At 41.5% G+C, this 26,881-nt stretch overlaps 1 protein-coding gene and 1 pseudogene across 2 annotated transcripts in view; one reads left to right on the top strand and one right to left on the bottom strand.

Annotated features, from left to right (window-relative positions):
• Nucleotides 1–18,380, bottom strand: part of AHCYL2 (adenosylhomocysteinase like 2) — a 164,225-nt gene extending 145,845 nt beyond the window's left edge. For both annotated transcript variants that reach the window (XM_041728101.1, XM_041728102.1), the window contains exon 1: nt 17,939–18,380. In XM_041728101.1, coding sequence (XP_041584035.1) covers nt 17,939–18,301 — 363 coding nt within the window. In that variant the 5' untranslated portion in view covers nt 18,302–18,380. The remainder of the gene's footprint in view (nt 1–17,938) is intronic.
• Nucleotides 11,302–11,855, top strand: LOC121474947 (annotated as a pseudogene).
• Nucleotides 18,381–26,881: the final 8,501 nt, after the last annotated feature.

Here is a 26,881-nt window from a genome sequence, read left to right as displayed (position 1 = left end):
TCTTATCTCTGTTTAAAAGTGTATTTCTGAAAAAAAAAAAAAAGTGTATTTCTGGGGCGCCTGGGTGGCTCAGTCAGTTAAGCGTCCAACTCCTGGTTTTGACTCAGGTCATGATCTCAGGGTCAGGCTCTGTGCTCAGTGCATAGTCTGATTGAGAGTCTCTCCCCTCCCTCAGCCTCCATCTCTCCCCTGACTTGCCAGCACATGCACTATCTCTCCCTAAAATAAATAAAAATTAAAAAAAAATTTTTAATATAGGTATATGCATATATATTTCTGTAGTACAATCTTATAATTTGGAAATTATTTATATTTAGATTTTTTTTAAAGATTTTATTTATTTATTCATGATAGACACAGAGAGAGAGAGAGAGAGAGGCAGAGACACAGGCAGAGGGAGGAGCAGGCTCCATGCAGGGAGCCCGACGTGGGACTCGATCCTGGGACTCCAGGATCACGCCCTGGGTGAAAGACAGGCAATTAAACCGCTGAGCCACCCACGCTGCCCTATATTTACAGATATTGAGACTAAGATGCTGTCTTGGCAAAATGCAGCATTTGGACTTTACATTTACAGCTGTCTGCTCTGGAGCTATGGACTAACACTAAGTAGAGTGTTTACTAGTATTTAACAAACATTAATTAAATTTCATTTTACTTAGCCTTTCCGTTAGTAAACTATAACTGCTTACCACAGAGCTATTATAAGCACTAATTTATATTTATAAGTACTCTGAAGAGAGCATTCTTTGATACTGTGCTACATCTTGGCAAGGTCCCAACCTTTCTAGGGTGCCCTTCCTTTTTTTCCCCAAGATTGGGACAGAGGCTTCAAGAGTCTGTGAACCCAAAATACCCATCATCCTTGCTCCCTTTAAGCCAATAGCCCTCCTTGCTAAATATCTGTCTTCAAGTACAGATCCATATCCACCATGATCTCTGCTACATATTTAAGGAACAACTCTGAAGAAGAAGAAGAAAAAAAAAAAAGAGAGAGTAAATAAAATTATAAAATCTACAAAGTAGGTTTTCAACCAAAGGAGTCCTAACTGGTTTAACCTGATGCTCTTGAATAACACTAATACTGCTTTAGAATTGCCAAATATCATCAGTATATACTACACACTGTTCTTGTTGCTATTGTCTGGTCAGAGTCTAAAAACACTTGGGCTCTTTCCAAAGGCTTAATTACCAGTGACATCTGACAGAGAATCTAACCAAGAATGTTATATACAAAAGCTGAAAATACTAAAGTTTTCATGTGTGTGACTGCATCAGGAGTCACATTCATCTAAGGAACAGAGGTACTTTAGCTGGTAAGGGAAGAGATGCATGTTACAAATCAATGGTTTATGATGGGGCTCAGTTCTATTACCACAAACATTTACCATCTATTATGTGCTAGCATTAAATTGTAAAAATCCACCAAAAGCAAGCCAAATACCTAATGAACAAAAAGTGGGTCCACTAAACCAATGGAAGAAATTTAAAGACATTACCCCAAAGGAAGGAGTTTAAAAAAAAAAAAAGATTTCTGTAATACCCAAAAGATCCTTTTTAAAGACCATAAAATTAGGGATGACTGGGTGGCTCAGCAGTTGAGCATCTGCCTTTGGCCCAGATGCTAGAAATTAAAAAAAAAAAAAAGAAAAAGTGTGATATTGGTAAAGAAATCAACAGAGAGAAATGAAACATAATACACAACCCCAAAACAGAATGGATGATACAAAGGATGTGACAGAAAAGTGGCATTACATATGAGGATAGGGAAAAGCTTCTAAAACAAGAATCAAAAAGGACAAACTACATGGAGGAAAAACTGATCAATTTATATTACATATTTTAATTTCTGTATAAAAGTGATAATAAGTAAAAAAGACAAGCCATAGACCCAAGAGGATATTTGCAACACAAATATATTGATAAAGCATTAGAACAATTATAAAGAACTCTTACAAATCAATAAGGAAACCAATGAGATCCCAATAGAAAAATGGGAAAGGATATGCATATATACATTTTATAAATAAGGAAATCCAGATGAACCACAAACATATTAAGACATGCTCAGTCTCACTAATATCCAAGAAATGCAAATTAAAAGAGATACCATTTCACAACCACTAAACTAACAAAAATTAAATATCTGACAATACCAAATATTAAGGATTCAAAAAACAAAGGGTTAATAACATTTATAGAGGGCGCCTGGATGGCTCAGTCAGTTAAGTGTCTATCTTCAGCTCAGATCACGATCCCAGGATCCTGGGACGGAGTCCTGCATCAGGCTCCCTTCTCAGTCTGCTTCTCCCCCTCACCGCCCCTCTCCCCCACTTGTGCTCTCTCTGAAATAAATAAAATCTTAAAAAAAAAAAAACAAAAAAACACACACACTCTAAAAAGCAATTTGAGAGTATCTAATAAAGTTGGTATACCTTAAGCAATTTTGCTTATGGGGTATACCCTAGAGAATCTATCATATACATGATAAGGAAACATGATTTTTTTTTTTTTTATTCATGAGAGACACAGACTGAGAGAGAGAGAGAGAGGCAGAAACACAGGCAGAGGGAGAAGCAGACTCCTTGCAGGGAGCCCAATGCAGGACTCAATCCCAGATCCCGGGATCATGACCTGAGCCAAAGGCAGGTGCCCAACAGCTGAGCTACCCAGGCATCCTAGGGAAACATTATTTAAAGATGTTCACTCCAGCTCAAAAAAAGAAAAAAAGAAGAAGAAACATTAATAGGGTATGAGTAAACTGTGGTAGAGTCACAGAATGAAGCACTACACAACAGTTAACACGACTCAACTAGAAAATCTACATGTAGTAGACTGGTTAAAACACAAAGCTGAGTGAAAAAAGTAGGTTGCAGAATAGTATCTGCTCTATTGTACCATTTATGTTAAGTTTATAAACACACAAAACAATGATATACGTTGATTATCAATTTACAATTGATATTGATAATATATAACAAAGGTGCTAAAAGATGAAGGGGAATAATAAACTGAAAAGTGTGGAGAGCAGTTACCTCTGTGATGGAGGGAGAGAAAAGAAGAAAGGAAATAAACAGACAAAGGGTACAAAGGGCTCTTCAATTTTATCTACAATGTTTTATATCTTTAAAAGTAGCTACAGAAATGTTTGCAAAATGCCAACATTTGTTAAATTGGGCAGCGTGTACAATTTTCTCAGTACTCTTCCATATGTTTGAAAAAAATTTTAACAGGCTTTTGGTCAAATGGAAACATATACATGTACCAGACAGCAAGAGAAAAATATTTATCTCTTTGGAACCTATATTTGTAAAAATCTTCTAGCAATGTCTCTCTGCCTAATTCCCTTAGTGTGATAGAAACTTTCAAGTATTTAGGCACAAACATGCTATGTGTCAGTCTCTTTTTCCCTAACAAGGTACTTCTCAAAAAATGCTGCCCAAGGGACTAAAAAAAATCTGGTTTTGTTGATACCAGTGATCTCTTTATCAACCAACAATCAATGTGCTATCCTTAAGCCAAAATCAGCATAATTTAAAAATCTTTTAATTCACAAGTAAATTACTCCCCTGAATCATCCTTAAGTTTCATCACAGGTCTTGCACAAACCTATACTATGAATGACCCAAGAGGTAAAAAGACCAAAATTACACCTCTTTCTAGTTTAATATAATATTCCCTCTCTGCCCTACATTCTTCAGCCCTACACACCCACAAAGGACTCAGTATGAGTCCTCCACAAAGGAGCAGTATTTCTGGATTTTCCATTCCTGGGCAGATTTATGTGATTCAGAGAGCATCGAGGAGTGTGTTCATTAGTACCAAGGGGAACTGAACATGGAACTTCTGCTTAACTGGCAATCTAGAATGCAAGCTCCTGAGAGAAAATAAGAGGAGAATGACTTTTCCAACCAAGCATGATGAGTACATCAAACTGAAAATGATGCCCAGGAACAAGCAACTCCAGAAACAGGAATTCAAATAAAACTGGATTTGTAACATTCACTGTTCTGCAGACCCAATGGTAATCCGTCTGTTCTTGCTTCATTTTCTGGCTCAAAGTACCATAAAGAGTATACTTGTCCCTTCTCTTCAAATATATGGAAAAAACTACTCAAGTCTTAGGAAAATTCTGAGTTTTTAACATTACTTTTTGGCTGTCAGTGTGCATGTTTGTAATTCTGTTGAGGGATGGGCTCCAGGGTGTATGTAGCCCTATGTGGGCTATCTCTGTGGGTACCTGTAGGGAATTCTCTATGGAGACACATGAGGTCTCTCTTTGGGTGCGAGTATGAGTCCATAAGTATAAAGGGTCCAAGGTGAGGAGTTTTAAGGGGTTCTGTTTTATGTGAGGGATCTTTGTATGTCTGTCTTTGTGTATCTGTGCCTGTCTGTGGTTCTATGTCTCTACCAAGTATTTTACACAGGTCTTTTAATAATAAGCTTTATTATACATTTCCACTCTTCCAAAAACTTCCTAAAATGATTTTCTTGCCTCTCTACTCTGAGGTTTCATAAAAGAAGCATGAATAAGACAACTGCTAGGCCAGTATTACTCAACAATGAATAAAAAACTAAGGTTCTGGTGAGTATACACAAGTACACAACCAGAGTTGCCCAAGATTGTACATTCCTAACGAGCTCCCAGGAGATGCGGACGCTTCTGGTCACAGACCAGCTTGAGTAGCAAGGATCTAAAGGATTCCAAACTTAATAAACTGCCCCTAACTATACTTCCCATGTAGATTTTCCACAGTACCCTCTGACTGACATGTATATCAGATCTGCTTGAGTGTTCTACATCTGCCTATAAGCTGGAAATTACCATTTTGTTTTACATACAAGTTTGCTTTGTATGAGCCAGTCCTAAGAGGTGAATGACTAAATGTACTAAAAATGTGAATTTCAGAACTTGTAAAGCTGGAACATGGAAATTTCATAAAGGTCCTGCTACACTGTGAAATCTCTTGGGTAGGCAACCAACTACTTTTCCTAAAGTGATACACCTCAGTTTCAGTATTGACCTCTCCAAACTGCAACAATTACTGCTTCCAGTATTGCTCATATCAAACCAGACTGTATTTATTTATTGTCATATCTGCATTCCCCACCCTCTCCTTGAGAACAAGAATGATATTTCACCGATTTAATAGTCCTACCACCTAGCAGTGTTTAGCACACAGTACATAAAAGGTTTTTGCACAAAAGAAGTCCACAATACATTAGAGGAGATTATTAAAGAAGTATCCAGAAATAGTAAGTTGCTTCCTTATTTCTAGAATACAGTCCAGCAAAGTCCCTAAAAAGGAAATAGCATTAGACCAATCATCTTTTCTCCCTTACAGAAACAATAGATATGAACGTAATAAAAATTCCTATTCCATTTCTGTCTCCCAAAGCAGAGTCACCCAACACTAGATTCAGTCAAGCTTTATCCAATAATTTTATTGAAGAAGACATTTTATTTACCTGCTAGGAAAAGAAGTCTTTCTTTATTTAACCTAGAGGAGGACATGTCAACTTTGAAAGGTAGAAGCAAAAAAAGAAAGAAAAAATGAAACAGAGATGCACACAATTATGGAATCAGGGCTACATTTTTCTTCCCACAGTCTCATTATAGGTACTCAATTCCTGGCAATGCCTTAAAAAAAAAAAAAAAAAAAAAAGGTGTCATTTTGAAAAAGGACCACACATTTTTCTAACTTAGTACAATTGCAGGAGGTAAGTTTCTCTGTAGACCACTGCAAAATAGGATGTGTATTTGAAATATAAATATTAAAATATAATTTGATATCTACTAAACAATAATAAACATTATAACGATGTCTACCTACAAACAATAAGTAAAATTTGCTACAATAGGGCAGCCCGGGTGGTTCAGCGGTTTAGCGCCACCTTCAGCCCAGGGCATGATCCTGGAGACCCGGGATCTGCCTGTGTCTCTGCCTTTCTCTGTCTCTCATGAATAAATAAATAAAATCTTTAAAAAAAAAATTTTGCTACAATAGCAAGTACTTCTATGAATAACTCTTTTTTTAAAAAATTTTATTTATTTATTCATGAGAGACACAGAGAAAAAGAGAGAGGGGGGGGGGTGGGGGCAGAGACACAGGCAGAGTGAGAAGCAGGCTCCGTCCAGGGAGCCCGATGTGGGACTCGATCCGGGGACTCCGGGATCATGCCCTGGGTGAAGGCAGGCGCTAAACCGCTGAGCCACTGAGAGATCCCCTGAATAACGCATTAAAAGCACTTATAATAACTCATTATAGGCACTTAATACTGCCAGGATGGCTCTTTTTTATTTATAAAGATATATTTATTCATGAGACACAGAGAGAAAGAGAGGCAGAGACACAGGCAGAGAGAGAAGCAGGCCCCATGCAGAGAGCCCGATGTGGGACTCGATCCAGGAACTCTATGATCACGCCCTGGGGCAAAGTCAGATGCTTAACCACTGAGCCACCCAGGCATCCTGAGGATGGCAATTTTTAGTGTCATTCTTGAATTAGTCTTCAATCAAAAATTACATCTAGCTAAAAGAAATAAGAAACAGTGAAGAAGGACAGATTAAAGAAAAAGAAATAGAAAACAACCTGAAAAAGTAAAAATTAAATTTTATTTGGGGACAAATAGAGCTATCTTTTTTTTTTTTTTAAGATTTTATTTATTCATGAGAGACATAGAGAGAGAGAGAGAGAGAGAGAGAGAGAGAGGCAGAAACACAGGCAGAGGAAGAAGCAGGCTCCATGCAGGGAGCCTGACATGGGACTCGATCCCGGGTCTCCAGGATCCCACCCTGGGCTGAAGGCGGCACCAAACCACTGAGCCACCCAGGCTTCCCGAAATAGAGCTATCTTATATCACAAATAGTCCGTACCTCACATTATGAACAAAAATGAATTCCAGTCCATTCCAAATGGACTGAGGAACCAAAATATAATAAACACAGCCAAAAACAGCTGAAGAAATATAAAGGGGTGCCTGGGTGAGTCAGTCAGTTAAGTGGCTGCCTTCAGCTTGGGTTGTGATCTCAGGATCCTGGGATTGAGCCCCGCCATCAGGCTCCCTGCTAGTTGGAGAGTCTGCTTCTCCCTTTCCTTTTTTTTTTTTTTTTAATTTTTTATTTATTTATGATAGTCACAGAGAGAGAGAGAGAGAGGCAGAGACACAGGCGGAGGGAGAAGCAGGCTCCATGCACCGGGAGCCCGATGTGGGATTCGATCCCGGGTCTCCAGGATCGCGCCCTGGGCCAAAGGCAGGCGCCAAACCCGCTGCGCCACCCAGGGATCCCTGCTTCTCCCTTTCCCTTTGCCTCTCCCTCTGGCTTGTGCTCTCTCTTTCAAATAAATAAAATCCTTAAAACATATATATATATATATATATGTGTGTGTATATATATATTATTATTATTATTATATATAATAATTTGTTTATAAACCTGGGGGAGAAAAGGCCATTCTAAGACACAAAATGTTCAGGTCATGAAGGAAAACATTGCCCAATCTGACTACCTAAAAACTTTTAAAATCATAAAGTCACAAGTCAATAAAAAATAAAATAGAAAAATATTTGCAACATATACACAAAGAATTAACATCCAGAATAGTAAAGAATTCCTACAAGCTAACACAAAAAACATAAGTCAGTAGGAGGGCAGAGATCTTCATCTATCTTGTTCACTGCTGTATCCCTAGCACTTGGCACACAGTCGTCACTCAATAAATATTGTTAAGTAGAAAAAACACTAATAAAAACAGCAATAAAGGATTTTCCTCATAAAGGACGTAAAAACATCTTGTGGTTGGTAAAGGTGTGGTGAAAAGGGTAGTTTTGTTTATAGTTAGTTAATGTGTAAAATGGTACTACATTTTTTATGGCAACATATTATATATTAAGTTTAAAAAGTGAATATCTTTCAACTCCAGAATTCTGCTTTTAGGTTATCTATCCTAGAGACACACTTATACATGCATGAACACCCACACACACATACACACACACAAATATGCATGCAGGTAGTTACTACAGCATTGTCTATAAAGTGCTGTAGAAAAAAAATTAAATATGCATCAACAGAAGAATAATAAATAATAGTATGGACTTTGAAAATCAATTCAGTGTCAAAAAGACTTAAGATCTACACATATTGATATGGAAGGAGCTCCAAGTGAGAAAAAAAATCTGCAAATATATAGTATGGTTTTATTAATGTAGAAGTTATTATAAAACTACTAATTTCTCCATATGCAAGTATGAATATAAAGTCAGAAAAAAAAAAAAAAGAAAGATAAATTGAGGGACGCCTGGGTGGCTCAGCGGTTGAGCCTTCAGCTCAAAAGTCTTGATCCCAAGTTGGGGGATCGAGTCTCACATCAGGCTCCCTGTGAGGAATCTGCTTCTCCCTCTGTCTATGTCTCTGCCTGTCTCTCTCTGTCTCTCATGAATAAATAAATAAAATCTTAAAAAAATAAAATGATGGATGGCATAAGTCACCTGTGGGGTTGGGGGGGGGAAGAAGTCACCTGTAGAGAGGGCAATGACACTGGCTGAGGACCAAGGAAGGACTTCTGCTTTATTAAACTGAATTATTTTATAAGAAAATATTCAGGTATTTCTTAGGCAATTAAAAACAATTTTGGGGGGGCAGCCCGGGTGGCTCAGTGGTTTAGCACCACCTTCAGCCCAAGGCCTGATCATGGAGTCCCAGGATCGAGTCCCACATCAGGGTCCCAGCATGGAGCCTGCTTCTCCCTCTATCCCAGGATCCTTCTCCCTCTGAATAAATAAATAAATAAAATCTTTAAAAATTTTTTTTTTTTTTAGGAGTGCCTGGGTGGCGCAGTCAGTTAAGCCTCCAACTCTTGGTTTCGGTTTAGGCCCTGCTCTCAGGGTCATGGGATCAAGCCCAGCATTGGATTCTGGGCTCAGCAGGGAGTCTGCTGGAGATTCTCTCCCTCTCCTCCTCTGCCCTTCCTGCCACTTGTGCTCTCTCTAAATAAATAAATAAAATCTTTTTTTTTTTTTAAGTAAAAAAATAATGTAAACACCATTTAACTGATACAAAGAACACAAGAATATATTTTGGGGATTAGACAGAAAGACAAAAATATCCATTTTGGACATGTTAATTTTGAAGTCCAACTGCAAGTAAGTAGTTGGGTACACGTATAGGATTGGCATTTGGAAGAGTGGTCTTAGCTAAAGAAAAATCTGGGGAGTTGCTGGGATGTAGATGACACTTAAAGGCACAGGAATGGTGCGGATGACTTAGGGAGAGCATACAATGGAAACAGTAGACAGCTCAGGATCAAGGAGAAAGAGCCAACAAAAGAGACTGAGAAGGATAAGCCAGAAAAATAAGAGGGAAACTAGTGAAGAGCAGTGTCATGAAAGCAAGAGAGGGAAGTGTCTGGGTAAGAAGCTGGTGTCAAATGCTACCAAGGGGGTCTTGATGAGGGCTGAAAAAACAGACCACCCTGCTTCCCAAACTGATGGGACATTAGCAACGTTAGCAAGAGGATTTTGTTCTGGTCAGAGCATTAAGGTGGGAGTGAGTTAGAGTTTGTAGGAAGAAGAAATGTATATAGTGTGTGTTGAAAACTCCTTTAAAGTTTAGCTGTGAAAGGGAGTGGAAAGACAGGACAGAAGCAGAGAGGAGAGATATGGGGGTTAGAGGATAGGGTTTTCAAAATGGGAGAGATTACATCAAGTTGGGATACTATAGGAAAGGCTTTAGTAGAAAGAGGAAACAATCAAAGGAAGAAGTTCTTTTAAGAAGACAGGAGAATGTGATTAGAGCACCTATAGAGAGACAGGTCTCTGGTAGAATGAAGGATGTTTCCTCTAACAGGAGAGAAGGAGAAAAAGATGAGCCCCCGATGCAGGTAGGTTTGTTGATTTAGGAAGTATCGAGATGAAGGAATTCCCTTTTGGTGGCTTCTGTTTTTATACTAAAGTATAAGGCATATCCCTGGTTCAAAAAGAACATATGAGAGATTAGAAATAGACAGTATGAAACAATCATTTGCAGTGAGTAGGAAAGTGAACTTAGTAGAGAAATGTATAATATTGTTAGGCGATGCTAATTATGCACATAAGGTTGACAATTATGAATTCAGTGACATCATTCTGCCTGGTTTTCTGATTTTCTCTAGCAAATCTCAGCTCCATGGTTCAGCTCTCAGAGTGGAAAACTTGCTTCAGGGCCACAGAGCTAAAAAAACAGCACCAAAATCATACATAGAATGGGGTTGGCAAAGATGTGTTTGCTAATGTTAAGGAGATGCTGTGGCTTGGGTTACACCATTATAGTTCTGAATACCAGGTGATACACTAACAGCTCCCCGACTGTTGCTCCTGTAACTTGATCTTGCTGCTTGAGGCTGATGCTACATGGGGATTTACTGAGAATGAAGGGGGAAATTGTAGAGGACATGGTAAAAAAAAAAATGAGGGAACTGGATCAGCTGAGAGGATGAGGAGACTGATACGGTAACCAGCATTAGAAGATAATGGATAACTGGACGTCAGATAGTAAATGAGGTAAACAGAGATATGAGGCATGGTGGCTTAGGCCTTCTCTCTGAGGAGGGTAGATTCTGAAATCCAAAAGGTTGCAGAGTGGTCTTCACAGTAGCCTAGGTGCAGGAGCTTAAGCCGATTTTACGGGGACTGGCAGTGTGGCAAAGCCTCCCACTGTTGCTATGGACAGTGTTTCATCTCACTAACCCCAAAGGCATCACAGACTGGCAAAGCCTTGAGCAAGTTAATTATTCTCTTTGTGCCTATATTTTCTCATCTATAAAATAAAAAGAATAATATTCATCTGATAAAGTCATTATGAGGATGAAATGAGATGAGATAACTGTCTGGCAGAGAGTTAGTGTTCAGTAAATGGCAGCCATTAGTGAGGAGTTGTAACTGAAGCCAAGAGAAGAGTTTCGAAGAAAAGGTAGTCAACAGTACCAAAGCTGGTAGAGTGATCAAAAGGGTTCACATTGAGCACTGCAAGAGATAAAGAAGATGAAGTCAGTTTTAGCCTCAATATCCAGTATTCCTTTTTGCAGTATCCAGGCTTTAAAGGAAAAGCCTGATTTATAGTCAGAGAAATTCCATCAACTCTGTTTATAATAATAAAACAGGCTCTGAGCTTAGAAAAACCAGGTGCCCCAAATAAATACATTTCTACTGACAGAACCTTAAAGAAAAGAATAGGAAATCACTAGCTGCTTTTGGCTTTAGGCTCGGAGGAGGCAAAGGTGCAACTGTCTTCGGTCGTCCTGAATCCGGGTTCATCCGACACCAGCTGCCTCCACCATGCCGCCTAAGTTCGACCCCAATGAGATCAAAGTTGTGTACCTGAGGTGCACCGGTGGCAAGGTCGGTGCCACGTCTGCCCTGGCCCTGAAGATCGGCCCACTGGGTCTGTCTCCAAAAAAGGTTAGTGATGACATCGCCAAGGCAACCGGTGATTGGAAGGGTCTAAGGATTACAGTGAAACTGACCATTCAGAACAGACAGGCCAAATTGAAGTGGTACCTTCTGCCTCTGCCCTGATTATCAAAGCCCTCAAGGAACCACCAAGAGACAGAAAGGAGCAGAAAAACATTAAGCACAGTGGAAATATCACTTTTGATGAGATTGTCAATATTGTCCGACAGATGCGACACCGATCTTTAGCCAGAGAACTTTCTGGAACCATTAAAGAGATCCTGGGGACTGCCCAGTCTGTGGGCTGCAATGTTGATGGCCGTCACCCTCATGACATCATAGATGACATCAATAGTGGTGCAGTGGAATGCCCAACGAGTTAACTACAAAGGAAAATATTTCAATAAAGGATCATTTGACAACCAGTGGGGGAAAAAAAGGAAATCACTAGCTATTATTAATGCTGTCCAAGTGTCCAGTGTCCAAGAAAAATGGCTAACTGAATTGTTGTAGAACACAGTTGGGGAAGAGGAGACTGAAAATCATACAAATCATGTGTCTTAATCAATAGTTTTAAACTCAGAACTGCAACAGAAGAAATTTCAACCTACCACTTTCTCCTCTGCTCTGCTCTCACTCCAGGACCAGAGGTCAGACTATAAAAAGTTCCTACAAATTCCATAGAAACCTGATCAAGCTTACTTACCCTTTCTTTGGTTAATGGAATTTCAGCTCCTCTAATTGTGCATACCACGTGAACATGCTGGCTGGGTGATGGATCGGGGCAACTGTCAGGATTGTTCTCCCATCTACCTCAGTTGTACTTCTCTCTCAATTATTTAAACAAAAGCTACCTATTCTTTATAAACTCAACTCGACAAGGAGTCTGAATAAAGTTGTCAATAAATCTTTCCACCCCCCCCTTCACTGTAGGATAGAGAAATGCTTTCTATAATAAAGAAACTCATTCTCCCTTCACAGATTATCCATTTCTTCCATTACTGGAAAAGACATCTAATACACAACTGCAAATTCAGCTCTGAGCAACCTCCCAAAACACCTCCTAATGTTCACTCTTTCCCAGGCCCAAGGAGAATAGAATTCACAAATTATACTAATACAAAATAAGGGCTACTTTCTCAGAAAACTCATACATGTTCAATATATGGTAAGACTATTAAACAAACTCAATAAATAAAAAGAAGTTGCCGGTTAGTGAAATAACAAAAATATCTACAAAATATGTCGAAATTAAATAAGATTTAAAAGGTTCAATCTGAGGGGCATCTGGGTGGTTCAGTGGTTGAGCATCTGCCTTTGGCTCAGGTCATAATCCTGGGGTCCTGGGATCGAGTTCCGTGTTGGGCTCCCCATGGAAGCCTGCTTCTCCCTCTCTGCCTGTGTCTCTGCCTCTCTCTGTGTGTCTCTCATGAATAAATAAGTAAATCCTTTAAAAAAAAAAAAAAGTTCAATCTGAGCTTTGGAACAGAGAAATGAAACTTCAACTGAAAAGAGAAGCTCAGGGCAGCCCAGGTGGTTCAGCGGTTTAGCACCACCTTTAGCCCAGGGCGTGATCCTGGAGTCCTGGGATCAAGTCCCACGTCGGGCTCCCTGCATGGAGCCTGCTTCTCCCTCTGCCTGTGTCTCTGCCTCTCTCTCTCTCTGTCTCTCATGAATAAATAAATAAAATCTTTAAAAAAAAAAAAAAAGAAAGAAAAGAGAAGCTCGGCTCTGGAGTCAAACAGATTATAGAGTTCTGTTAGCTTCATCACCTTACTGAATGTGTAACCTTGAGGCAAATTCCTTAATCTCTTCAACTCTGTCTCCTCAATAAAACAAAGATAACACTACCTTATCTCTGAGAGCTTGTACAAGGATTAAATAAAACAGTATATTTAAGGCTCTAATACAGTGCCTGGTATGTAGCTGGAACACATAATAGTATGCTTCTCCTTATAATTTTCAAAAAGCTTAATTAGAGACTCATTCATTAAGAATGTGGGACTTAAAAAACTGGTAGCTGGACAAAAAGGAAGAGCATATTCTTACGTACTGAAGATTTATTTACAACTTTAAAAATAAGGATATATGGTCACCTGGGTGACTAAGCGTTTGAGCCTTCTGCTCAGGGAGTGATCCCGGGGTCCTGGGATCAAGTTCCCACATCGGGCTCCTTACAGGGAGCCTGCTTCTCTCTCTGCCTATGTCTGTCTCTTTCTCTGTTTCTCTCATGAATAAATAAAATCCTTTTGAAAAATAATAATGAAAAAACAAAAATAAGGATATATTTGAGGGAAAAAAGGATAAATTTATCAATAAATTATTAACATGAAAATGCATCATTGATCACGGAACACTTTTTTATATATAAGATACTCTTCTTCCTTATAAATTTTACAATTTTTTGAGGTTCAACATTTGTACTTTTCCTGTCCTATTCCTAGAACCCTGACTTTGGCTTTGGAGCAACCTAAACCTTAGGCCAGACAGGCATGCCTTAGAGTTCACTAAGTATTCTTTGTTTTTAGGGTTTTTAAAATATTTTATTTATTTATTTATTTATTTATTTATTTATTTATTTATTTATTTGAGACACACAGAGAGAGGCAGAGACACAGACAGAGGGAGAAGCAGGCTCCTCAGAGGGAGCCCCATGTCAAACTCAATCTCTGGACCTGGGATCTCGCCCCTAGCCAAAGGCAGACGCTCAACCACTGAGCCACCCAGGCGTCTCGTTCACTAAGTATTCTGAAAGACTTCTGGGAGAAGACCAGAATCCAACATCTAAAAATTTAAAAAGAATCAGTGTGGTATAATAAAAAGGACATGGGCTTTGGAAACAGGCAAAGGTTTAAAACAGATTTGAGTCCTACCCCTACAACTTGCTAGATGTACAACCTTGAGCAAGGCACTTTATCTCTCGAGGACCTCCTTGCTTTATCTGTAAAATGGAGATAATGTCACCTATATTTCCCTGTATTGTCAGGATTAGAAAAATGCCTATAATAATTCCTGGAATATAAAAGGCCAATGAATGGTAAATCATATTTGGATCAATCTGCCAACTGCCTTACTGAACATTTTGTAAGGCTGTACTTTCCTAACTAGCAAAAGGAGTCATACTGTTCCCACATTCCCATGCGTATAACCAAAAGGCTCCATTTTAGTAATCTATAATTAACCAAATCAAGAGCTTAAAGAATTCAGGACAAGAAAGAACTAACATGGCTCAACTCATTCTCTGCTGACAGAAACAAATCCAGTGTAAAGTGGATACGTTTGCCAAAAAGAAAAAAAAAAAAAGACTGCTTGAACATGGTCATTACCAATCGTGATGTAGGCACACACAAGCTACAGCTCTTGGGCTTGCAGCCTTACCATCGAAAAGTTTTCATTTTCCTGAAATAAATACTCTCCTGCTTTGTTTTCCCTGCTGGGCTATGATACTCTTATTGCCCCATTTTTAAGAACACAAGGAAGAAATCCTCTCAACTATTACTACTCCATTCACTTGGAATTTATCTTCCTATTCCACAAATCACTTCTTACAGAGATTTTTGGTTCATTCGGTTCACCTGACATGAGCTTATGAAGAAAGACATTAATACAAATATATCATAGCCACAATGACAGGACCTGATCCCCACAGCACCACAAGTTACATGATGGAGGCAGGAGCCAAAGATAAGATGTGACTAAGTAACCTGTGTACCTTATATTCATTCTTATTAACTACTGCACTTGGGAATTCTGGCTCTTACAAAAAGTTTATTTCCCTTGTGTGGCTAAGCGAGTAATAAAACCAAGAAAACTGATGACAAATACATGAATAGAGTAAGGGAAACCAACAAAAAATGTGACTTAAGATGAGTAAGCTTGCAGGTGAGAGTTACAGAATAAAAGCAAGCAGTCACCAATTACATAGCCAAAGGTAGCTATTTCAAGTCCTGATACCCCCCGTCCCTCCCTATAGTAAAAGCAGAAGGGCATCGAGGTCGTAATGATTATTTACATAAACAATCTAAGAATCAAGAAAGACTCAACAGGGATCCCTGGGTGGCGCAGCGGTTTGGCGCCTGCCTTTGGCCCAGGGCGCGATCCTGGAGACCCGGGATCGAATCCCACATCAGGCTCCCAGTGCATGGAGCCTGCTTCTCCCTCTGCCTGTGTCTCTGCCTCTCTCTCTCTCTCTCTCTCTCTCTCTCTCTCTCTCTCTGTGACTATCATAAATAAATAAAAAAATTAAAAAAAAAAAAAAAAAGAAAGACTCAACAAATCAAAATGTCACACTGTCACACTTGATGAGGTGAGTTTGAACTTGCGGAAAGAACAGCAATCCCCTGCACTTATTTTAATTCAGTCAATTCAATATTGAGAAAGTTAAAGAACCTGTCCCCAAAAAGGAGCTCAGCAATGTCTTTTAATTGTGTCATACAGCTGTATCCTCACCTGGAGGTTCATTTGCTTAACTTCCAGCAAAAGTTGTTTTTTGGTTGCAATTAACATTGTAAGACAAGCTCAGCCCTGTCTTCCATAGCCTTGAGGCTGCTGAGTAAATCTAGAATCATGGAACCCACATTTTGATGCTGGAAAAACAGGAAGAAGGTGGTTCAACAAGGAAAATGGTCAAAAAGCATGTCTAGATTTAAGAAAAACAGACTGATATGCTGGCCTGTGATTTTTCAACTTCTCTATAAAGAATCTATTGAGTTGGGCATGCCTTTCAGGGGAGATTATGAGGACATGCACTTAAAACATTATGGGAGGAGAAATAAAATAAAATCCTTAATAATAATAGCTATCATCCCCTAAGTCCCTAGTATATGTGCCAAGTTCAATGCTAAAGCCCTTTACAAATATTTCTAATCCTCAATCATATTAGTATTCTCATTTTATACAAGAGGAAATGAAAATTCAGGGAATTTAGAAATTACCCAAAAGCTAATTAGTGAGCATACTAGTATTGAAACCCAGTCTGCCTGACTATAAACCAATACCCTAAAAGTAATTTGTTAAATGCTATTACCCTCAAGAGATCTCATCAAATTACAGATTTACACAAAAAGATCCCTAATCTTCACACAAAAAAGATTTGGCCAAAGTTATAAAGCAACTCAACCATTCAGAAATATTTCAGATTTCAGGACACATATCTAGGTACTATCAACCCGAGGACCTGGGCTGCCTCCTATACTATAATTCCCTCCCAGAGGAGTTTCATACTGCATACAAAATGGACACTATTCTAAAGCAATTTATAATTAAACAAATTCCTTCAGTCTTGCGTCTGACATCATCTATCACCTACATCTAGGGAATTAGAATGAAAGGGTTATCTGCTTTCCACCTTAATCATGAGACTATTACAACAAAAGTTGGGCTGGATTCGGGGTTCCAACTCAGCAGTCTTACACAGGGAAACCATTGCAGGCTTCACATCTCTTTACTGCTGTTCTGACAAAGCAATGAAAAACCATTCACAACATAAAAAACAAAAACCACAAATCACTGTGTTCATACTATGCCTTGGTAATTAGAGCCATAAATCCCTTTTTATATGACCCATATCTCTTTTTCAATAGTTGCCCCCCCCCCTTTTTTTCCCCTGTGTGAGAGGAGAGAAACACCACGGACGGCCACTGTAAGGGGATCACTGGAGTATCATACATCCAGGCTCACTTCCCCGTGTTGAGACTACCTGCTCTTCAAAACTACGTCTGAAAGAAGCTGTCGGCTGAGACAGACAGCCTCGCAATGACTGCCTTTCCCCAGAGCAGAAGCACTTCTTCCTAACTAACACTTGCAGATCATAATAAAGGAACCAGTGAAACAATCATTCTCTTCACACAGTCTAATAATCCTGGTGGCCAACTACTAAGCAGAAGAAAAGAGCGAAGAGACTCTCTCCATTACCCTTCCACATTCAGAGAAGATGCAAGGATACTGCAGTATCTGGAATGAAGGGCACGGCATCAGTACTGCTCTATGGAAGCGGCTGGCCACAGAAAGGCAGAAAGTCATCATCTGTACAGAAACCAGAGGACTGAGTATTTCAACGCGAGGTTAACTACTGCTTACTCGTCCTCCAAACAGGAAAGATGTTTCCACCCTCATTGCTGGGTGAACTCTCATAAGCAATAAGGATTTTCTAGACCATCGGGGGGGTCTCTCCCTTAACAGTCTGGAATGTAACACGGGGAAGTGTGCTGGATGTGGGGGCGAACGGTAGTATGAGGAGCCTCTCCTCCCCTGCCTATTCCAAGTAGTAGCGAGAGCGCTACCTCCATGTTATTCATAGCGAAGTGCGGCCGTGCCACCTGGAGTCTTCGCTCCCCGGCGCGGCTGGCAGGTGGGGGCATCTCTCAGAGAGTGGATCTGAAGGGGAAAGGGCTCCCCAGGGGAGTGCGACCGGGAGAGAGGGCGTGGAGGCTGGTGCTGCCCTGCCGCGAGGATCTGCGGTTCCCCCCCCCCATCCCTCTCTCCGCCAGAGGCACCCCGGCCCCAATACCTTCTTGACTGTGCGCGGCGCCTCGGTGACGGTGCCGTCGGGGCTCACCAGGGCCTCGCCGCCGTCGCGGTGCCGCTGGTGCTGGTGATGAGGGTCGCTCCGCTTCATGGCCGACGCCTGAGGCACTTTCCCGGCGGCAGGGCTGAGAGCGGCGGCGGGCCCCGAGCCCGGGCCAGGGGCCGGGGGCCGCTCGGCGGCGGGAGCTGGAGCCTCAGGGTCCCCGCCGCCTGCCGGGGGGGCCATGGCGCTCACAGCCGCCGTGCTCAGTCCCAGTTGCGGCTCCGCCTCGGAGGGGCTCAGGTCCTTCAGCTCCACCTCAGGCACCTTCGCGGCAGCCGCTGCTGACACGACCTGCACCGACATCACCGCCTCCACTGCAACCGCCGGCTCAGACTCCAGCTCCGGCTCCAGCTCGGCCCCGCCTCCCGCCTCCCTTCCCCTTCCCTCCCCCATTCCCCCACTCCTCCCCTCCATCGCCTCCGCTCCCACCCCCTTCCTCCTCCCGCCCGCCCGCCGGCCGGCCAGCCAGCCCCGGCCTCTCCCGCCCCACCCCGCCCGGCCCCGCCCCGGCCTGGCCCGGCTCTACTCGCGCGCGAGGCGCCACGGAACCTGTAGTGCGCTTGCTCCGGGCAGCACGCGGCCAGAAGACTATGGGACCTCAGCCCCCAACCTACACTGCGAGCCGCCGGGGGCGGGGCCCGCGATGCCCCCTGGGAGTGGTAGTCCCCGCCACCCTGCCTCGGCTAGTGGGATTCTGTAAGAGATGGAGCTCTATCCAGCACCTGCGACTAACGGAAAGGAAAGGAGTGAGAGTTGGTGACCCGACGTATCGGATGAAGAAGAACGTCTCCCGAGGAGTTGCAGCTTCTGGGAAGGGAAAGCCAGGAACCCACGGGTGGGAACAGTGGGGGAGGAACGACTCTGCCCTGACAGCGTGAATTTCCTCCGTCGGTGTGCGTCTGTAATCACGTGACCAGGCATTTAAAGGAAAAGCGGAGGCGTCACGTGAGAAGACTGCCGGCCTAAGGCTTGAAGTAGTTTGATATTTCCATTTTTACGAAGTCGGGACCCCAACACTTTTACGAACTTTAGTGGCTATGTTTGTAGAAGGAATAAAAATAGGACTTTACCTGCTGTGGCAATTCCTGGAACGTTTAGAGTTTGGAATTTTAAAATCAGTCTAAAAAAGAAGTTAGGTATCACTAGTTGAAATTTCAAAACTAAGGAATAACACGTAGCCTTAAGCAAGGCCAAGTCTTCTGACCTATTAATTGCACTAGGGAGATAATATGAAATTCGGATAAATACATAAGCAGAGAGGCATATTAACAAAAAATATGAACAATGACTTCCTAAGTGATTTTCCCACAAGTTAAAAATGAGACTTTTTAAACTTTCTTTGTAGTTTTATTTTTTTCAAAGGTTTAGATTGTTTATTGATGCCAAAGTAGGTTTTCCAGATAAAACTTACGTGTTTTGGGGGATCCCTGGGTGGCGCAGTGGTTTGGCGCTTGCCTTTGGCCCAGGGCGCGATCCTGGAGACCTGGGATCGAATCCCACATCGGGCTCCCGGTGCATGGAGCCTGCTTCTCCCTCTGCCTATGTCTCTGCATCTCTCTCTCTCTCTGTGACTATCATAAAAAAAAAAAAAAAAACACGTGTTTTGTTTTATTTTTTTTTTAAAGATTTTATTTATTTATTCATGAGAGACAGAGAGACACAGGCAGAGGGAGAAGCAGGCTCCATGCAGGGAGCCCGACTTGGGACTCCATCCCGGGGTCCTGGGATCACACCCTGGGCTGAAGGCGGCGCTAAACCGCTGAGCCACCCAGGCATCCCTGTGTTTTGTTTTAAAAGAGGCAAGCACAAAGACGTTAAGCGTTTTATTTTTAGTAACAGAAAGGTTTTGAAACTACCCAAATGTCCAGCAATAGGGAAGTGGTTATAGCCTTTAAAATTAAGTTTGCCAAGAATTTTTTTAATGATGAAGAGAAATAAATGCGTATGATAAGATATATGCTAAAAAGCAGAATACAAAATTTCACGTTCCGTAAGATTTTACTGTGCGTATAATATTTGAAAAAAACACATTAAAATGCAATTGACTGACAGATTATGGTCTAGGTTAGATTGTTTCTTCTCTGTTCTCAGGGAAACTGAGGTGAAGGTGATCTTACAGTTTATGGTTGTTCAGAGAGTAAGCAAGAGCTCTGATAATCCCAGAAGACCTCTGGACATCTAATCTTTAGAGTAAATTTTCCCTGGCAAAGAGAGGGAGAAATTATCTGCCTTGATCTCCTATTTCCCTGTGCTACAGCTGTCTTGGGAAATCTGTTCATTTGTGGAGTTGTTTTACCCTGGATGGAGTCTTTGGTATCCTGGTCTTCATTTTATGCCTAATACTATGTATGAGGCATGTGAGCGTTGCTATTTCCACAAAGCCCACAAGTCCACCAGAATCAAGAGCTTCTTAAGATTTCTTTTCACACTCTAGGTTTGAGAATTTCCTTCCTGTTATAAAGAACCAGCACAGAGCTTCATCCTCCAGCTGTCGGAGCAGAGATTAGCAGAGCTATAACTGATTTCTTTCTTCCCCCTAATACACAAGGGACCTGTGGTACAGCCACCTGGCATGTGTCGGAGTTCATAGACAGCAGCTGCCTTCCTGGACTGCCACTAGTATTGATTACGATAGGGAAGAATTAATTCCTCAGTGGGATGTGGTTACAAAACCAAAGGAGTTGGAATGCTGAAAAGAAACTGATATTCATCCTTTATTTATTCAGGCACCCTCCACTGGTTAGGACCAAACATCAGGGCACACTCCTCAACCATTCTCAGCTCCATCCTACGCACCTCCTACTTCTGCCATCTTTGTTACTGAGGGACACCAAGCACAGTTGAAGAGGGAAATACTATGCTGGAAACAGGATGATTAAGCACAAGTATATGAAATAGTTTTTGTTTATGTTTCAAGGTTCAAAAGATACAAGAGTATTTTGTGAAAAATAAAGCATCTTCAGTTCCTCTCCCTGCATGCAACCGGTTAAGTTTCATCTCCATAATTCTGGAAATATTCTATGTATTAATGTGTATATTCTCCTTCTTACAAATAGTAGCCATGAGCCTTGGTTCTTTCACTCAACGATGGAAATAGCAAACTCAGAGAAGTACATATAATTGGAAGGGTCCTCTCTCTAACCCTCACATTGCAAAAATAATGAGATTAATAATTTAAGTTAAAATTATTTGCCCAGAGTCAAGTCACTTCAGATTTAGCAGCAGATTCAGGACCAGAAGTCAGAGTTCTTTCTACTGCAAGATTACCTGTCCAATAAAAAGTATGGGATTGGGCAGTCGCTGAGTACATGTGGTTCACAACTTCCCACTGGGTATGAAAGGCCTTGTGTTTCTATATGCCACTCTTCTTCCTCTGGGTTAGGATCTTATTAGAACTTCACCCAAATGTCCAAACAATGCTCCATCTATGTATCCTTTTGCGTTTGCAAGCTGCATGTTCAGATAGCCATCTACAGATACCAGGTAGCCTTTGTACTCCATTCCTCACTGAAGTTTCACCGTACTGACTTTCCAGTTAATCCATTCAGGAAAGGCTTGGGATTGAGGGATAAACTCAGAGCAACTACCGGAAAATGCTAAAGGCCACTTGCTGCCAACTGAGCAGTCGTCCAATCCTCATGACCGAAGTAGCTACAGCCAGCAGTTTATGAAATATTTAGATTACAGTTCCTCCCTAGTTGGCGTATTCAGCTGCCACACCCTGGCAAGCGGGAATGTATGTTCCATGTGGAAAATTGGAAGAACTTTTGAGGTATCTGACCAATCCGAGAGAAAACTTGAAGATATCAACGTTTAGAGTTCTCCCAATGAAATGGGCCAGCCAGATCACCCCATGTTCACAGAGTTTCCAGAGAACCATTTAGTGTCACACTCTTAAATATGAGCAAATAGTCATCAAATATGAAGAAAACCTTTAATAAAAAAGACAGAGACCAACATAAGCAGGGAGAAAATAAATAAATAACTTAGAGGAAGGAAAGGCTGTGCATCAAGAAGAAATCAAGACCAAAAAAAATCATTAATATCCTCAGAGACTTAAGATATTGTATTTGTGAAAGAACATGCTATTGTAAGAGGTGAACATTCAGAAAACAAACAAGACTTTTAAAATTAAAGCATGTAGCAGAAATTTTTAAAACTCAATAAATAAGGGACTCCTGGGTGGCTCAGCAGTTGGGTGCCTGCCTTCAGCCCAGGTCGTGCTCCCAGGATCTGGGATCAAGTCCCACATTGGGCTCCCTGCAAGGAGCCTGCTTTTCCCTCTGCCTATGTCTCTGCCCCTCTCTCTCCGGGTCTCTCATGAATAAATAAATTAATGTTTAAAAAAACTCAATAAATAAGAGAAAGAAATTAAAAACGGGAAAGATGTATTTTCTCTTTGCTGATTGTTGACGAATGGTGGCTTGTTTTGTGTTTTTTAAATCTGTGTCTCATGCATGTTTTAACATGATAGATGGAATGCATTGTGTAGCTACAGTTTTCTGGAAAGGTTGGTCTTTAGGAATTAATTTTCAGATATTCAATAGGTTTTTTCTTTTAGAAAAAAAAAGATTTTATTTATTTATTTATTTATTTATTTATTTATTTATTTATCTATCTATCTATTTAATGCAGAGCAAGAGTAAAAGAATGGCTGAGGGAGAGGGAGAAGCAGGCTCCCTGTGGAGGAGGGAGCCCCATTAAAGGCTGAATCCCAAGGCTTTGAGGTCATAACTTGAGCTGAAGGCAGATGCTTAACCAACTAAGTCACCCAGGCGCCCCCACCCCATGTTTTTTTTTAATTAAAAAAAGGGGGAGAAGGGGAGAAGGGGTTCCTGGTTGGCTCAGTCAGAAGACCATGAGACTCTTTATCTCAGGACCATGAGTTTGAGCTTCACCTTGAGTGTAGAGATTACTAAAAAACAAACAAATAAAATGAATTACAGGGCCAGTGGAAGAAGTCTAACATCTGAATAATAGGAGTGCTAAAATCAGGTTAAGAAAATGGGGTGTGTCGGGGAGAGGGATGCAAATCAAAGAAAAGTTTTTTAATTTCCCAAAATTGAAAGATGAGAATTTCCACAATGAAAGGCGTCATTAGGTACTCAGCCCAACAGATGAAAACAGACTTACATTAATATACATCATTGTAAAATTTCAAAATCTGGGGACTAAGAGATAATCCTTGAAATGTCTGGAGTGGGTCAAGGAATAAAAACTTTACAAAAGCTGAAGAATTAGAAAGATACTGAACCTGTTAAAATTAGTTCTGGAAGCCAGAAGCTAATTCCTTCAAATACCACAGACCCTCTATTTGCCTTCCCTAGAGAATGAACTGAAAATCAGCCAGGTGTGAGAAGAGCAGTCATCTGATTGCTCAGAGTTAGATAGGGGATCAAGGACCAGTCCCCCTGTTTTCATTTCTACCTTCTAAAGTTCCTGCTGCCTCCAATTCAGAGCCTTCTGGGGGGCTGCAATATGAGTTTTTCCTACTGTTGGCTAAGACTTTGCCTTTTCAAATCTGCTAAACTACCACTCATCCTTTGCTTACCAGCTTTTGAAACTGTTTCTGTTGGTTCCTTCTCCTCCACCTCTTTTTTCCGATTATAGGCAAAGATTGATAACATCTAAATTGGGACGCCTGGGTAGCTCAGTGGTTGAGCATCTACCTTTGGCTCAGGTTGTGATCCCAGGGTCCTGTGATCAAGGCTCACAAGGTCTCACATCAGGCTCTTCGTGAGGCACCTGCTTCTCCTCTGCCTCTCTCTCTGTGTCTCTCATGAATAAATAAATAAAATTTTAAAAAGTAAAACAGCTAAATCCTGATCTTCTGTATTGGAAAGTCAAATGATAATGCTTCAAATGAACATTCAAGAAGTAGTATTATCATGTTTTTTAGACATATGGGAGGAAATATAAGAATAGTCTAAAATAAATTGGTTGACTCCCAAGAGCAGGAAATGATGGAGTATCTGGTAGGAATCAGTCCCAAGACAGCTATGTTAATCAACAAGACCTGTAGAATAATTTGACTTATCACACTGTATCATGTACACTGTATCATGTGTAGATGAAAAGAAAAGTTTTTTTTGTTTTTTTGTTTTTTTTTTTTATTTGACGGAGAGACAGAGTACAGGCAGGGGGAACAGCAGAGGGAGAGGGAGAAGCAGGCTCTCTGCTGAGCAGGGAGCCCGATATGAGGCCTAATGTGGGGCCTGATGTGGGGTTTGATGTGGGGCTCCATCCCAGCATCTGGGATAGGCCAAAGACAGACATTTCACTGACTGAGCCACCCAGGCATCCCAATACATAAACAGTTTATGGAAACCCAGCACCATATGCATATATGAAAGCATAATAATGGACTGGAAGGCAACCCACAAAACTCAAAGAGTTGTTTTTCTGTCAAAGAAAGGGAAATTGGGAGGAGAAATGGACCAGGGATGTTGGTCAAAGGGGACTTCAGCTAAATCTGTTACATTTTCTTTCTTTAAAATTATAAGCTGGAGGGAATCCGTGGGCGGCTTAGTGGTTTAGTGCCTGCCTTTGGCCCAGGGCATGATCCTGGATTCCCGGATAGAGTCCCACATCAGGCTCCCTGTATGGAGCCTGCTTCTTCCTCTGCCTATGTCTCTGCCTCTTTCTCTCCTCTGTCTTTCATGAATAAATAAATAAAATCTTTAATAAAAAAAAATATATATATATATAAGCTGGAAGTAAATACGGTAAAATGATTTTAAAAAAGAGTTAATTCTGTGTAGTGGGAATATGGGTGTTTATTAGGTTGTTCCTTGTGTGTTTCTGCATCTTTCCAATTTCTTAGGTTAAAAAAACAAAAAACGAGGGGATCCCTGGGTGGCTCAGTGGTTTAGCGCCTGTCTTCAGCCTAGGGCGTGAACCTGGGGTCCTGGGATGGAGTCCCCAGTAGGGCTCCCTGCATGGGGCCTGCTCCCTCTGCTTGTGTCTCTGCCTCTCTCTCTCTCTCTCTGTGTCTCTCATGAATAAATAAATAAAATCTTTTAAAAAAGAAAGAGAAGAACAAAAGAAGAAAGAAAAAGAAGAAAGAAAGAAAGAAGAAAGAAAGAAAGAGAAAGAAAAAGAAGAAAGAAAGAAAGAAAGAAAGAAAGAGGGAGAGAGAGAGAGAGAGAGAAAGAGAGAAAGAAAAAGAAAACTTCAGCAGGCAGAGGAAAGGTTAGGGCAGTAGCTTGACTACTTAAAAGAAGCTTGGACCAACAGAGGCAGGCCTCCCAACCTACGAAGAGGGACAACTAAGTTAAGAGTGGCAGATTGAGGGAGGAACTGCCCCAGCATTGAATGCCTGGAGCCCTCTGTTCTCAGGGTAACCGCTCAGACATAGGGAGTCCCCAGGCTCCTTTAGGACCCAGGAGTATCTCTTCCAGGGATCTAGTTCAGAAGCTTTGGTAGAAAAGTGACCACAGTGACTCAGTCCTGAGAGCTGGTGCTCCTATAAAAACACTGCAAGATTTCTTGGTCGTAGGAACGTCATGGTCCTTAGACCTCTCCCTGCCACCTAACAGAAGCATCTCCTAAACGTGGGCTCACAGTGCCCTCTCGTGGTTACAGACTCTGTCAGCCTCCACCACCAGAGGCAGAAAGGTAACATTTCTGAGCTTTTAAAGCCCACAGTCAACTCCCTCTACATCCCATTTCTCATCCTTTACCTAAATATTCCCATTAAATAAAGCAGGGATGGAGGGAATGTCCACACAGATGAAAAGAAAGAAAATCGTTGACATTTTCCCTTATTTCCGAAAAGATCATTAGACAACACTGATACATTTTACTGTTTTGAATACTCTTGTTGATAAAGGTTAAGAAGTAGCTACATCCCTACTGAGCGAAGCACTAAGGGCAAGAATGAATGAGGGAAGCAAGCACTAAGGGGTACAGGGAGGCCAGAGAGAACACAGCATGGGAAATCTGGATGAGAAGAAAAACCCTGAGTCAGAGCTGAGACTGGACAGTCTGCACTTGGTAGTTAGGATGACCCTGGGTCCAGGCTCTGTCACTTATGAGCTGTGAGGTTGTGCATAAGTGATTTTGCTTTGCTGAACGTATTTCTTCAAAAAACCTCTGATGCCTCTGAATTAAGCAAGAGGCAGTCAAATACGGTGGCCAAGAGCATGCTCTGGAGCCAGATGCCCTGACGGAATCCCAGCATTACCACTTACTGTGTGGCCTTGGCTGAACGATCAAACCTCTCTGTGCTTCACAGATCTGTGGTGAGATTCAGTGAATCAATGCATGTGAAGTGCTTAGAGAAGAGCCTAATGAGCATTCGATGAGTTAGCTATGATTATAATCATTTGTGTCTAAAGTACCATATGACCAGATCAGTATGTAAGCACCCTCTCCCCTTCCCCTGGAATCTGGCTCTAGGCAAAATGCTTATGTCTCTGTCACATAAACAAGCCTGGCCAGTACTCCACTATACCTTCCCAGTCTGGGGGCATCACCCTCTTTCCTCCACAGAGCCTTTCCACGTGATCCTGAGTCCTTGGAACCCACTTCCTAATCTCCTACTGATACTGGAGGAAGTGGAGCTAACAGGCTTCCCTCTGAGGAGTCTGAATTCCTTCCATCACCCAGGGGAGGAAGCTGTGGATCAGAATGCATTGGTCCTACCGACATCCCTTTTAGGAGGAAGAGCACCGGAGGCGGGGCCCAAGGATTGCCACAGGAGCCATGCTCATCTATCCTAGCGGGGTGTAGTGACACTTCCGATGGTCACTCCAGGGGCAAGCTGCATGTTCTTGCTCAGTCAGCTTATAGTCAGTGCACAGAGAGGCAGCTGTGGCCACAGAAGAATTTTTGTCCATATGGAGCCTACTGGCTGGGCACTAAGCTGACGTCAGCCTAAGA

This window comes from Vulpes lagopus, chromosome 13 (genome assembly GCF_018345385.1).
Source record: "Vulpes lagopus strain Blue_001 chromosome 13, ASM1834538v1, whole genome shotgun sequence".
NCBI classification, from domain to species: domain Eukaryota; kingdom Metazoa; phylum Chordata; class Mammalia; order Carnivora; family Canidae; genus Vulpes; species Vulpes lagopus.
The sequence above is the reverse complement of the archived record's forward strand: the minus strand, read 5'-3'. Positions and strand labels throughout refer to the sequence as shown.